Genomic DNA, 13,577 nt, shown 5'->3' on the forward strand with positions numbered 1-13,577 from the left:
CAAATTGATAGATCAACGACTCATAACAATATATATAAAAAAAACAGTTTACTCTAACCCAACTTTTTGAGCAAATAATTTATAATACTTTTCCACTTGCTTATTATGCGTCAATCCCACGGATGCCAGTAATACAACATAACCAAGCACGAACGTTAATAATTTATGTTGTTTAAACCAAGCTAATAATCCTTTATTATCAGTGCATCTGAAACATTGTACATTATTTATTTTACATTAAAAATTAACGTAAAACTTTTAAAGTAATTTATACCTTCTCGTTTGATCTTGTTGACTGTAAACAAGAAGATATCGCACTCGTACCAACTCGCTGTTCGTTACCAAATAATACTTATTTGGAAGTTTACTGTCTACCGAATTTTCAATCATATTGCGAGCGCTATTGTCTATGAAAAATTTCGAGTAAACGCAATGACTTATCATTTATTTATATTAATAATAAATTTATTTGTAACATGTATTTACCTGAATCTCCTGTTTTCACATCAACATGATTGATAAGTTCACACAAAGCTATGCAACTCATTTCACTTCCAAGTATACTGCCTCCCCATCCATAGCCCACAGGGCTATATGGTAAGCTTACACTTAATTTACTTGAAAGATATATTCCTTTACCAAATAATGATTCCTAAAAGATGTATCAATAACCCAATGTATTAAGATGTATCGCTATGGTTAGTTTTATACTTTGAATGCATAAATAGCAGTCTACCTTGCACATAGTCTGTTGTAGGCCATAGTGTATAATAGAGTGAAAATTCTCTAAACGACTACCATGATAAGCATAAAAGGTTGTATGGCCTTGAGCAATTGTTTTCCATTTGTTTTCTGAAGTAGATTGCTTTGCATATGCCACTTGGAATATTAAATTTGGTGGAACTACAGATACATCCAAAGGTACTTTCCTCAATATAGAATCATACTGCATTAGAAACGTATGAAGTTTCAAATTGTTGATTATAAAATTAAAAAATCTTTAACAAACAGTTTAAATTTAAAATCAAAATCAAAATCTGTTGAAAGTAGCTATATATGTAAAATTACAGGATGGAATAAACGTAATTATTTTTTCTAGTGATTATATAATTATTAATAAAAAAAACTTACGCATTCTTTGTTAATACTTTTTATATAGGGATCTCTCAGACGTATTAGAACCCAATATAATAGATCTATAGCTGCTCCATAACGTTCATATGCATCTGGTTCTTGTAGTGCTTTAAATATTACAGCCAATGGGGGAATTAATTCTATAGCTTTTCTCTATAATTCAATTTTAATGGTTAGCAAGCATTTAGATTATTGTGCATAAATACAATAGAAATGTTGAGACCAATATTTAATAAACTCTACCAAAGCTTCAATGTCCTTGCATTCATTTTTTATATACATCGGTGGAAAGGGTTTTAAACAAGAATCATAGCGATACGTGTTACAAGCTGTCACAAACAAAGACCATTTTAAATCAACTGCTTTCAAATCCTTCTCCAGTAAGTGTTTCAGCGTTGATATCTTCTTTCCTACATCTTCTTGTTGATTTATAGGATCTAAAAGACTTGTGTATAATACGTCTAAATCCGATTTTTTAGCAATTTTATTGTTTGGAATGTTTGCATGATCTTTTTCTTTCTCTTTATCATTATGAATATATTGTTTCTTGCTTGTATTATCCATTATTATTGTTGAATTAATTCTAAATTTAAATCATAAACAGATAGAACTGATGTTATTTAATTATATGTCTCGTGTAAATGCTTCATAGTAGTTGTATCACAAAACAAGTTTTTCCATTGAATTATCAATTTTTTTTTTATCACGATTGATAAACCACTTCGCAGGAACTTCCCACTACTATGTATGATATGTTACAATAAGATAATAAATGAAGAAAAGGGAGGAAAAAATTTACAAAATAACAAATCGGTAAACGATCTGGTGTCATTTGTGTTTTACAACACGCTGTATAAGCGATTACATACATCAAAGTAATTTCTTCGGTGTACCATAATCCTTATCAGTGATGCAACTTTAAGATAACGAAATGTGAAATATAGTCAGATATTTGCAATTTCGGTAGGAATATTTATATTTTAACAGTTCCGTGATACTTATGTACTTTTATTCGATATAATACGAAATTCATATTTGGAAATAAGGAGGTTGAAAGGGGTTAATTACACTTTAATGTACATTTCTTTAACAACTCGCTGTCGATTTTGTACTTTAATACATGCTTAAATCAATAAATCGTATAACAATTCCATTGAAATATTTCTCTATGATTAATGTAAAGTGTCCTTTGAGTTAAGGAATAAATTATTCTTAGTTGCGTACTTGGGGCCATATCCAAGAAATTTTGGTGTTCAAATTAGTTGTAACGTACTTACAATCCACGGTGGGCATATTCGGAATCTTAAATTTCACGGTGATTGTAAATAAGAAATAGCCGATTGGTTATAATTATATATTTAATCTTGCGTTACAACGAATTTGTAATGATATCGTGAACATTGTCCAGATGTTTCGCGACTCCTGTCACAGATCACATCTGTTTTAGGGTTGTTCGTTTGTTACAGCGATGTTTTTCTCTTTTTGAGTAATATCGTGGTACAGTCAAATTGGACGATTAAGAAATTTCACTTTCAAGCTAATCGTGATATATTACGGCAAAAGTTATTAAAATATAAAAAAGTTAAGAATTGTACATTAATATTTGTTTATCCGAATATGCACCCTATGATTGGATTCATATCATACGAGAGAATATACAAAATAGTCAATAAAGTATTACTATTATTTCGTACGCTGTCGTGTGTAGGCTACACGTATCAGATTTACAAAATACAGTTACATATTTGTAATAAATAAAAGTTTAATTTTTGGATTGATAATATATTTACAAAGAAAATGGTGAAATAGTATAGTCGTCTAGTGATGAATGGACCGAACTATTTTAAAACTAGTTCGTTACCAAGCCACGAGTCATGTACAGTATCGGATAAACACATTTTGTTGTGTAATTTCAGTATATAATATTATTTTAATTAATTAATCTGTAGAAGAAGGGATGATACATATGTAATTATAATAAACTATTGCAACAAACATATATTTTTAACATTAAACGAAATTAAATGTCAGAAATGACAAGATCGGTTGCTCGAGGGTTAATTGTTTGGAACCTTTCTTGTACCACTACCTGCGTTCCAAATTACCTACTGCTTCTCTCATTGGTTCGCAGACCTAACCCAGGCCTAAACAAGGGTGGGAGTTTCTTGGTCTCGTAATTTCTGTTTGTCACTATTGTAATTACAGTCGGAACTTGTACACCTATCGTTGTTGCTACGGAAGTTTAAAATGGTTCGAATGCTGGAATCTGCAATTCTTTCTGTAACATCGAAACATGGTAAACACTACAAAGATATTTGGATACCCTACGGAAGCATTGCAAAAGAAGTGTTTAACCTTGAGATGGGTGAGTGATCAATTATATCTTATAATTAAAATGTATTAGTATAGACAGTATAGTATTAGATTCGCACACGTTTAAGAATCCGTATGGTGCTCGTTAAAATACGTAAAAAACTTAGCAAAACGTTAATCTAGAATTCAATAGTTTCCGAATTACAACGCAATTATCTGAAGTGCTCTTTCGATAGGGATTAATATCAGTATCTTTTGGCGGGAAATAAGGAAAAGCCTTAGAATTCCTAGACATGTGCAAAAGACGTAGTAATTTTGTTAGTTTTACAGCTTAGGTTACTTTCACAATAACCGGCTCGTCGTCGATGGCATCATTTAGCGGCAAAACAGGAATTGTTTCTCCACAAACTTGAACGTTTTGCCGTTGAAGCCGCTGTCTGTAATACAAAATTAACTTTCGGTCCAGTCGCCGCTAGATGGCTAGTCTATTTCGCAACCTATTTCATCAGTAAATAAACAATTAATCCGAGGATTAAATTATTATTTATTGAATATATATCATAGCATTTTGATAGTAAATTCGAGAAACGAGTTGCTACGAAATAAACACGATATTTTATCAACAGTTTTACGGCACGAGACTCGGTGACTTTCTTTTCAACACGACTCATAGTGTTCCCTGTTATATTCGTTCTATGGAAATTGTTGAAAATCACATTTGCACTTGATCATTGCGATGACGCGACAGGTTCGGTTGGCAATGCATAAATTAACGGAATAGGCGCGTACTCCCTATAGAACTGGTCCATAGGGAATTTAGTCGGTACGATTGGCGAGTGTGTGACTCAATGTCATGCTTCAAGGTAAACTATCGATGACGTCAGTGTACGTCACTTAACAAGTGGGAGTGGATGGATAGATGTCGGCAGCCGTGCTGGCTCTCGCGAATAATCGCACACGAAATTCGCAACGGACGATACCGCGTCGTCGCGATAATGTCGCGTGTTTCTTAGCGATGTAGTTCTCTCGCCGACGAAACAAATATAAAAAGAGACGTAAAAAAAAACAAACGACGACGCACACGTGTTTCCGCGGTAAATGGAAAAACACCGAAATCGGTCTGCGCATGCCCGACAACCGATGACGTCACGAAAATTGTGCTTTTGATCAAACTCGCTCTCTCGCAGTTTTTTTTTCACCGTGGACGTAATAATGTGGAGAGTGAAATAATTATTCGGGAAAGCTCTGTAGGAGCCGCAGACAAGCCGGTGAAAATTGTAAGTAAATTTCATTCTACTCTCACCGTTTCCGAAGTCATCCGTTGACTTACAGTCTGTTAACATGGCCTTCACACGCATGTACACTGGCGCGCACACACGTATGCACGGCGTACACACGCGCGCACACATGCTAAGCGTTGACGATTTTTCAAGAAAAAAAGCTCATTCCTAGCGATGTTTTAATCGTCGAGGGTTTCGAGGCACCCGCGAATAATGCAGCGAGCATATTCGATATCGAGCATACACGACGAACGAGATGAGCCCTTTTCGTTGCGAGATATATTGATCTTCTTCCAAAGGAATGATTGAAAATGACAGGTCCTGTTTTCATTCGAACATATTTCCCAGTTTTCTTTTTCTCGTTTTCGTTTCGTAGTTAGACGATCCTTGAACTTATCGCGTATTCTTCTCCTATTAATCTCGTTTCGTTTGTTATGATAGTAATTCTCAGAAGATTATTGTTTGCGAGTGTTTGTTATTCAAGTTAACAACGTCAAGAGGAAATATCAATAAATGACAGAGTTTTCAAGGTATACGTGAATTCTGTATTAAAATGTTCACCAAGTAACTTTTCTTAGATACAAGAGTTTTTTGAAAAACAAGCTTACTTTGTGAGATTAACTAGTAAACAGAACAGATCTTACCTCAAAGCTGTGCATACATTATCAAAATATTACTATAACCTTTATTGAAACATTATCAAATAATGTTAAACTCTTGCTCTACAACTTTTTCAATGCTTTTGCGTTTTGTTGAAATTTAAACAAAAAAAATTTACATTCTGAGAAATCGGATAAATATTATTTTCATTAGAATTTTGTGTAAGCGTATCTTAAAATATTACTTTGATATATTTTTGACATTATTCGCTTGCTAGTGATTAAACAATATATGTGGCTTGTTGCACTTGTATCGTGCGTGCTGTAATTAATGTAGACATTTTATGAAGTTAAAAAGCCTCCATACCTTGTTTGTTTATCTTGTGATACAAAGTTATTGGATAAATATTTTTGATCTTTCGCTAAGGTTTACAAGTTCATAGGTATACCCATTCGATCAAGTCCAAAGTATCGCTTGAATTTTAAAGCATCAAAATATTGTTACTATTTAATACTTGGTAATTGAGACTTTTTATGTATATTCATTGTGTAGATATTGTCGGACAATTAACATTGATCAGTGTAATAACATTTTCCATTTTGAGTTACTAGACTATGTTTTTAATTTTAATGTATGCTTGAATTAATGTTTTGTATACATTCAAAGCTGATATGTTTTTATAGCAAATATATTTATGGTATTTTATTTATGTGGAAATTACGTAGAATGCGAAAAATTGCAATGCAAGAATGCTTGTTGCAAATGCGTTAACAAAAAACATTGAAAACTGAAAACTATTCTCTTATTGGAGAAATTTTGCAAATTGCAAGATGCTGCCACCTGCATACATAAGTGCAGACTGCCCCATGCTATATCGGTAAAGAAGAAATCACGATGTAATGTTACAAATATTCTGCACTATTTTTTAAATTACATACACTTAACTTACACGATTAACTACATTACAGATAACTAGTGACATTTTACGGTTCATCAGAGCTGCTGATAGTACTTAGCGCTCACCGTTGATACGTGAAATAGTACATAAAGTTTTACATTTTTGGGTATCTTTTTTGAAAATATGAAAAAACTACGTTATTATATATTAGGTGGTAATAGCATTAGATTTTTTATTATATTAAACGAAAAAATCTAGTACCGGATAGATGATAAATAAAAATTTTATGAACGCACTATCGACTGATACATATCGGATCTACCAAAGAAAATATTCCTCGGCTTCCAAACAATTTTTTGAAATGATAAACACGTAAACCAGTAATTCTCTCGATGCCCGAATAATCAAAATGTTTGTGAATGCAGGTTAGGTCAATTTCGCGGCCTAGGTATTGCGGTAAATCAAGTAAACAGTCTATCTACGATGAGAAAGAAATTTAGCATAAACTTTCGGGGCGTATAAAGACAAGCAAAACGAGAAGAAACGTTTTGGTAAACATGGGTTCGCAATCGCTTAGTTTCCGAGATACGATGGCATTAAATTACTTACGACGACCGTTCTTCTGCGCGTATATTACGAAGGAGTTGCCCTTGCGTTCTCATTGAAGATTATCTGTCCGTTTTGTGTTTGAGAACTAGCATAATTTTTTAACGAAATGCAACATTCGTAATCGATAATCGACGTTAGTCACCCTTCCGTGATCTGCATATTTACTCAAACGTTCGACGGTTTCGAGATAATGTGCTTATTGAAACACAGCAAAGAACATCGCTGTATCTCGGAAATTAAACGACTGCGAACCAACGGTGGCCAACAGAGTCTTCGTAGACGAAAATTTTCAACGTTCAGGTTTGGCAAGGATTAAGCTCTTACGGTAGACATTAGCAGTTGCGTACGATCGAGACGTAGACGATTCTACGTGGGAAAATGAATAAAGTCCGTTCTAATTTCCGATTGGCGAGTGAGATGCGTATCTGCCAATTGGAAGTCAAAACGGACCCAGTGTCTTCTATTTCCGATTGGTAGAATGAGATTAGCGACGCGTATTCTACCAATCGGAAATCGGAACACGCGTAGGCGTCTTCCGTGCATCTTCCATGCATACCAACATAATCGTTCTGTACAGCGAGATCTGTCGTGTCGAGTTTCGAAATCGGTTACTCTCGAAAAATAATTGTACATTACGGTTTGGATATTTCGTTTTAGCAAGTATTCCGGGTTAACGATATATTTAATATAAGCGTAGCGATAATTTACAGAAATGTGTTTCGCCAGTATAATTTGAAATTAATCGTCGCGTAGTATATTTCGAAACGTTCTTCGACGTTTCACGTATACAGGGAAAGACATTTGTTTCGAGGCACGCAGGAATAAGAGAAGAACTCGGTCTTTTTCGCCCGGCAAAAGGAAATTGTATAGACATCAATGCATCCGTTTGTTGTGTACATTTCGGTGGCATTATCAGATCTAGACTTATCGTGGAATCTCTCGGCGCTTGGAACCGCGTAATAATGCTCGGGTACAAAGAATCGGACGACCTCCTGTTACAAAGCCCCGGCACAATGTGGGTCCCCGAACATATGGAAATGAACGAAATGTGTATAACATAAACATTTAATCTCTTCGTTGCTTCAACACGAATGGAGGCATACAATTAATTAAAATTCGGATTTTACGAAAAGTTAGGTGTTGGATGTATTGATAAGAACATACGAGATATTATTTTTTTTCTTTTTTTTTTCTTTTTATTGAAAATATTTGAAAACCAATTTGAACAAAACATAGTTTTGAAACTGACGGAGTAGTCCCACCCTTTAAACTTCGATTTCCGTAGTTCACAGATATATGTATAGAGATTCTAGAGGCCAAAATAAGGCGAAAATCAAGAATATCAATTTTTTGACTGAGGCTTCGTTAAAAAATTATTAAAAAATTTCAAATCGTTCTGGAAAAATTATTTCTAGATTCTGGGGTCACATACAACCAGTTTTGGTCATTACACATACCCACGAAATCCTACGTACTTTCAAGAAAAAAATTCAGAAAGGTGCCTAAATTTTTTGACGAAAAAAAAAATTTTCATATCCTTCTAAAAAAAATATTTTTGGCTGCAGGGGTCAGTTATAAACATTTTTAGTCAATAGACATACCCCCGAAATCGTACCCACTTTCTAGAAAAAAATTCGAGAAGGTGTGAAATTTTTCGAGAAAACTAAAAAATTTGAAATCGTTCTAAAAAAATTATTTTCGGTTGCAGGGGTCAATTGCAAACATTTTTGGTCAACAGACATACCCTCGAAATCCTAACCATTTTCGAGAAAAAAATTCAGTACGATCGGAACTTTAAACGTTAACAACTTTTCAACGTAGCCTCCATCAACAAATTGGTATTCTTGATTTTTGTCCTATTTTGGCTTCTAGAATCTCCCATTACAAATTTTCCCAGGGGTGGCTGAACACTCTGTATATGTGTCCCTTATTTTTGGCCGTTCTACAATCGTGCAAAATTCCATCGAAATCGACATCAGGAAACTTCGCGGGCGTAACACGCGAGAAATAGCACAAATATTGAAGGAAATTGTATTTTAAAGTCGTCGTTTCGCCGTGGCGCTTGTCGATAACGAATTCGGTTTCCAGCGTATCTTCGGCTCTGTACCCGAAAAAGCTTGAAGTTCATAAAAATTCTACGAAGAAATCGCGCGCGTTGTCGTCGACATCGATCCCGCCCACCCGGTAGAGAAAAAGAACCGTTTCATCGATAACGTTCCTGAGAATATCCCGACCACTGACGTCAGCCATTTTCGAAACGTTATGTAAGTGCAATCTATATTGGAAATTCTCAAAAATAATTGTCACACTCCTGGGAACAATTACTAAGGTGTGTCGGTCCCTGTTTCGAACATAATAACGCACAGATTTCTCAGAATCAAGTCTGGGACTGTTCTCATAATTTGGTATTCGAATTGTTTAAATTAAAACAAAATTATTCCTTTTTCTTTGGCCAATATTATTCGGTGGAGCGAGACGAATTTTATTTTTTTAATTTTTATTCCAAGTTACTTTGTAATCCTCCGCCTCCTTATCTTAAATCGCGACTCGGTAGTCGCGTCCGCCATTTTGGAGAACGCTGGATCCGGCAAGAAACCAATAATTAATATTCTAAAGCGTCCGGTAAATAGATTGCAATCGTTATAAGTGATTTCAGAGGGTTATCGAATCGCGACGTAGCTCAATAATTGACGGTAGGATTTAGAAATAATATTTAAAGCAATTTGACGGGATCTTTTAATGGGACGAGGCGCTGACTAATTTGATTCGTGCACTCTGAAATTCTGACGCTCGACTCAATAATTCACGGCCTTTACGTGTATACTTAGAATCGGGATGGAGAAACCGCGGTTATTATATTAAAGAAATAAGCGTGTCGCGGCTGTCACTTTTACGAAGTATTTTGAATTTTCTCATCTATCCGTATGCTATATTCAAGTGAACGTCCAAATTTAAAATACCTGGCGGTGTGTTTATTTTTCGTACATTTTCCTTTCGCAGTATCATGTGCATGCACATATACAGGGTGTTCGGCCACCCCTGCGAAAAATATTAATGGCAGATTTTAGAGGCCAAAATGAGATGACAATGAAGAATATCAATTTCTTGATTGACGCTTCGTTAAAAAGTTATTAAAAAATTAAATTCAAAAATTTCAAATCGTTCTGGAAAAATTATTTTCGGTTGCAAGGGTCAATTACAATCATTTTTTATCATTAGACATACCCTCGAATTCCTACCCACTTTCGAGAAAAAAATTGGAGAAGGTGCGAAATTTTTCAATAAAATTAAAAAATCTCAAATCGTTCTAAAAAAATTATTTCTGGTTGCAGGAGTCAATTACAATCATTTTTGGTGAATAGACCTACCCCCGAAATCCTACCCACTTTCGAGAAATAAATTCAGTACGAGTAGAACTTTAAACGTTAATAATTTTTTAACGAATCCTCCATTAGCAAATTGGTATTCTTGATTTTCGTCTTATTTTGGCCTCCAGAATCTCCCATTAAAATTTTTCCCAGGGTTGGTCGAACACTCTGTGTACATAGCGACGACTAGAATCGATTCGTACGAAAGAATACAACGAGAAGGATTAGAAGTGCGTAAGGGGCTGTTAGTAAAACCTAATCCTCGATCGAGACTTAACCATTAAGTATAACGATATTCGATTAGAAAGATTTAGTGTTTTGTTAATGGTTTTGTAATATTGGAATAGCAATATTCGATTGGTAAGATTAAAATAGTAGTATTCGAATATGAAATTGCTCGTCATATAAAATTCTCCGTAAGAAAATGTGAGTTCGAAAATGGCGGGAAATTTACCCCGTCGTTATCGTCGTGCCTCGTATCCACTAGCTGAGAATTAACCGCGCGTAACTGGTACCGGATGTCGGTCCGCGGGAAAGCTGGTATCGGAAAAGCTACGAGGCTCGTTCTCCTTTTTAACCGTCATTTTTTTCTTCCCCCTCGTTAGCTAGGGCTGTCTTTGAGCTTCGCGTCGGGTCACGATTGACGTAAATCTGAACGCGACGCCAATGATTCCTTCCGCCTACTCTCACGTGCCACGTACACGTGTGTCCGTTATGGTTTAGCGAAGGTACTAATACCATATTGCACGTCGATGATAACAAATCAATTAGGTAACTCGAGTACTTAATGTGCAGGATCGAAAGGTACGAAAGAAACTCGACGTTAAAAGATACTCGACGCTCTCGTAACGAGTAATCGACAGATAGCGAGAACGGGGACGTTCGATATCTCGAGATTCGAGGATTTCGAATTGATTTTCATTTAACGAATTTCGTTTAACGAATAATAATCCGATCGAGTTCACGTTTAGATATTAAGTCCAATACTTTTAAGTAGATTTTGAGACGTTATAATATTTTAAATTTAGAGAAAGTCGATCTTCTTGCCGGGTCGCCAAGGAAAAGTTCCGATGGCAACGTTGACGCAAATCCGCTTGTCGAGGGATTCTATAGAAAATACACGAGTCTTTCTCTATCTGTTTCGTCCCTCTTCCTTTTCTCCCTCTTCCTTCTGCGCCCTTTAGCACGTGCCACTGACACGTGCCATTGCGTTGGAACGCAGTTTCCAAATACGTGTATAATGGACTCGCGAGTCGTGTGCATCGCTCGAAACCGTTTCAATTCGATTTCTCGCACAGCACCGTCGTCAGCTTTACGCTTAGCTTCTGATTTCCTGGCTTTTCGATTCGTTTCGTATGGCCAAGTTCCTTCTGATCAGAGAGGGGAAAAATGTATCTAGAAAAGTATTCGAAAGCAGCTTCCTGATAATATAAATCTTTCGTAATTTTCTAAACCTTCAACTTACAAACTTACTATTAAATTAACTAGCATTGTTATTAGGTATACTAGCTTATACTAGCATTAACTTCCAAAGTAGGGACAAACAAGTAAGTTTAGTAAGTCTAGTGTTTCGAAAGCTTCGATACGAAATCGGTATTTTTCTGCGTTTTTAATTTCTCACGCCTAGGATCTGGAATCGAAAAATCGGGAAAAATTCTCAAACACGTATCTCGATAACCACAATGCACCAGATTTTTTTCATAATTTTCGTGCTCGATTAAATAGGGGGAATAGGCACAAATTCGGTAATCCGAATTTTCAGAACAAGATAGAGGGTTGAAATTAGACACAGAATGTTTTTTTCGAAAATTATTCGATCGAAATTATGAGGCTGTCCCAGTCTCGAGAAAAATTGAACGTGTATTCAAAACTCGTTGGTGAAAAACGGCGAAAGGTAATGTGGGAAATGTATTTACGCGGGAACTCGGTCCCCCCTCCTCTTATTCTGTCACCCTACCCCCCCTCTGCCTCCCCACTCGTGCACTCATCACCACGTGTTGGTAGCACGTGCTGTTGCGTTCACCTTCCGTGGTTTAACGTGTACGAATTGCCCGATCGATTTGTTATTGTTTCATGTTGATAAATGAAAGACCATTGTTGCGATCAGTCGTTAATAAAGCAACGCAACACGCGAATGAAATTTCTGTAATTGGTGTCTCGTGTTCGCGTCGCGAGACGCGTTCTGTCGAACTATAACTCGTTAGTCTTCTTTCTTCTTTTACAAAGGGAGGTGACATTTTCAAGAACCCGATCGTGCACGAAATTATTTTCAATTACCATTTAAACGAGCACCGTAGATCCGCGAACTTTCACGAACTGTATTATACATAAAATGTAATTAATACTCACAGACATTTAAAATTATCTTTCTTTATTTTTAATGTTACATATATAAAATTTTCACCGAGGCTTCGATATAACCTGAAACCTCGAATGATGTTCATCGTGAGAACATTCTTCGAGGGAACATTTATATACAGTAATATTCAAATCATGGCGCCACTGCGTAATTTATTTACTTCAGTTACATATTTAAATCCATTCGCACAAAACCTGAGGTGTTAAACTGGTTTTCAGAAATTAGCAGTTACTCTTATACTCTTTACGAAGCAACTAGATAAATTGCATGTTTCCAGAAATATGAGATTAGGTTTGAAAGTACTCGTTATGTAAATATGCAATTATTCCCTGATAAGGATGGTGGTAATAACATGTCAGAATTTGTCAATTTACAACGCTTCTATTAATTCTTAAACGAATACCTTGCGATGTGTATCGTCGTTGTAGAATAGAAGAAAGACACGAAACGATCATTTTATTTCGGTTTCGTATGTTAAAGGGCACTAACCCGTTAATAAGTACATAAGTAAATAAATAATAATATCGTAACGGGCTTACGAGTCTATGAGAAGGTATAGCTGGTGCGGCGTTAGGGGCCATGTAGGGCAAGGGGACGGGTGGGGGGACATAAGGAGGGGGAGGGTAGGTACGCGTCACGGCGTGGTATCGAGGGGTCGATTATAAATTTTGCACGCGTGGTACGGCAACGTGCACGCTCGAGAGATTTCTATCGAGGATCCGATCCGATTCACTCGATACACTGTGTAGATGGGACAGGTTGATGGGGGTTCGAAAAGATGGATCAGCAGGGCAGAGGGGAAACTATGCATATCGTCGCGCAGGTACGACGCGCGCACCTACCTACACCTACTACAACCCTAAGGTTCCCACTAGCGTTGGGATCAAGTTCAATACGTATTCGCGAATGTATCAATCAATAACTCGGATGTTCGCTTCGCCAAGAATCTAATAATAACGTTTCGTTCATAAATATTATCCAGTTTTAGGTTGATTTTTATCGTCGCTCGTTTTCAG

General features: G+C 36.0%; 2 protein-coding genes across 9 annotated transcripts in view; one reads left to right on the forward strand and one right to left on the reverse strand.

The window, feature by feature from the left end:
- Window positions 1–3: 3 nt before the first annotated feature.
- On the reverse strand, window positions 4–7,975 carry LOC143343571 (protein mono-ADP-ribosyltransferase PARP16-like). 3 transcript variants are annotated; one of them, XM_076768585.1, is made up of 7 exons: window positions 4,751–7,975; window positions 1,378–1,717; window positions 1,132–1,287; window positions 737–946; window positions 487–652; window positions 275–407; window positions 4–208 (listed from the first exon to the last, which is right to left on the reverse strand). In XM_076768585.1, exons 2-7 carry the CDS (start codon window positions 1,696–1,698, stop codon window positions 49–51), a joined length of 1,146 nt encoding a protein of 381 aa, XP_076624700.1. In that variant the 5' UTR covers window positions 1,699–1,717; window positions 4,751–7,975; the 3' UTR covers window positions 4–48. The 3 variants fall into 3 exon arrangements, with proteins under 3 accessions (XP_076624700.1, XP_076624697.1, XP_076624699.1); XM_076768582.1 differs by lacking the exon at window positions 4,751–7,975 and adding an exon at window positions 2,412–2,784; XM_076768584.1 differs by lacking the exon at window positions 4,751–7,975 and adding an exon at window positions 2,359–2,784.
- Mef2 (myocyte enhancer factor 2) overlaps window positions 4,355–13,577 on the forward strand; it is a 55,002-nt gene continuing 45,779 nt past the window's right edge. For all 6 annotated transcript variants that reach the window (XM_076768575.1, XM_076768572.1, XM_076768580.1 and 3 more), the window contains exon 1: window positions 4,355–4,724. The gene's annotated coding sequence lies outside the window, so the exon portion shown is untranslated. The remainder of the gene's footprint in view (window positions 4,725–13,577) is intronic.

This window comes from Colletes latitarsis, chromosome 7, assembly GCF_051014445.1.
Source record: "Colletes latitarsis isolate SP2378_abdomen chromosome 7, iyColLati1, whole genome shotgun sequence".
Classification (NCBI taxonomy): Eukaryota; Metazoa; Arthropoda; class Insecta; order Hymenoptera; family Colletidae; genus Colletes; species Colletes latitarsis.

Bases quoted from the DNA above. Each gene is read 5' to 3' on its own strand.
- LOC143343571 (XM_076768585.1), bottom strand. From the start codon at position 1,698: ATGGATAATACAAGCAAGAAACAATATATTCATAATGATAAAGAGAAA. The intron at 408-486 runs GTAAATACATGT...AATTTTTCATAG, and splicing joins TGTGAAAACAGGAGATTCAG to ACAATAGCGCTCGCAATATG. The intron at 209-274 runs GTATAAATTACT...ACAATGTTTCAG, and splicing joins CAACAAGATCAAACGAGAAG to ATGCACTGATAATAAAGGAT.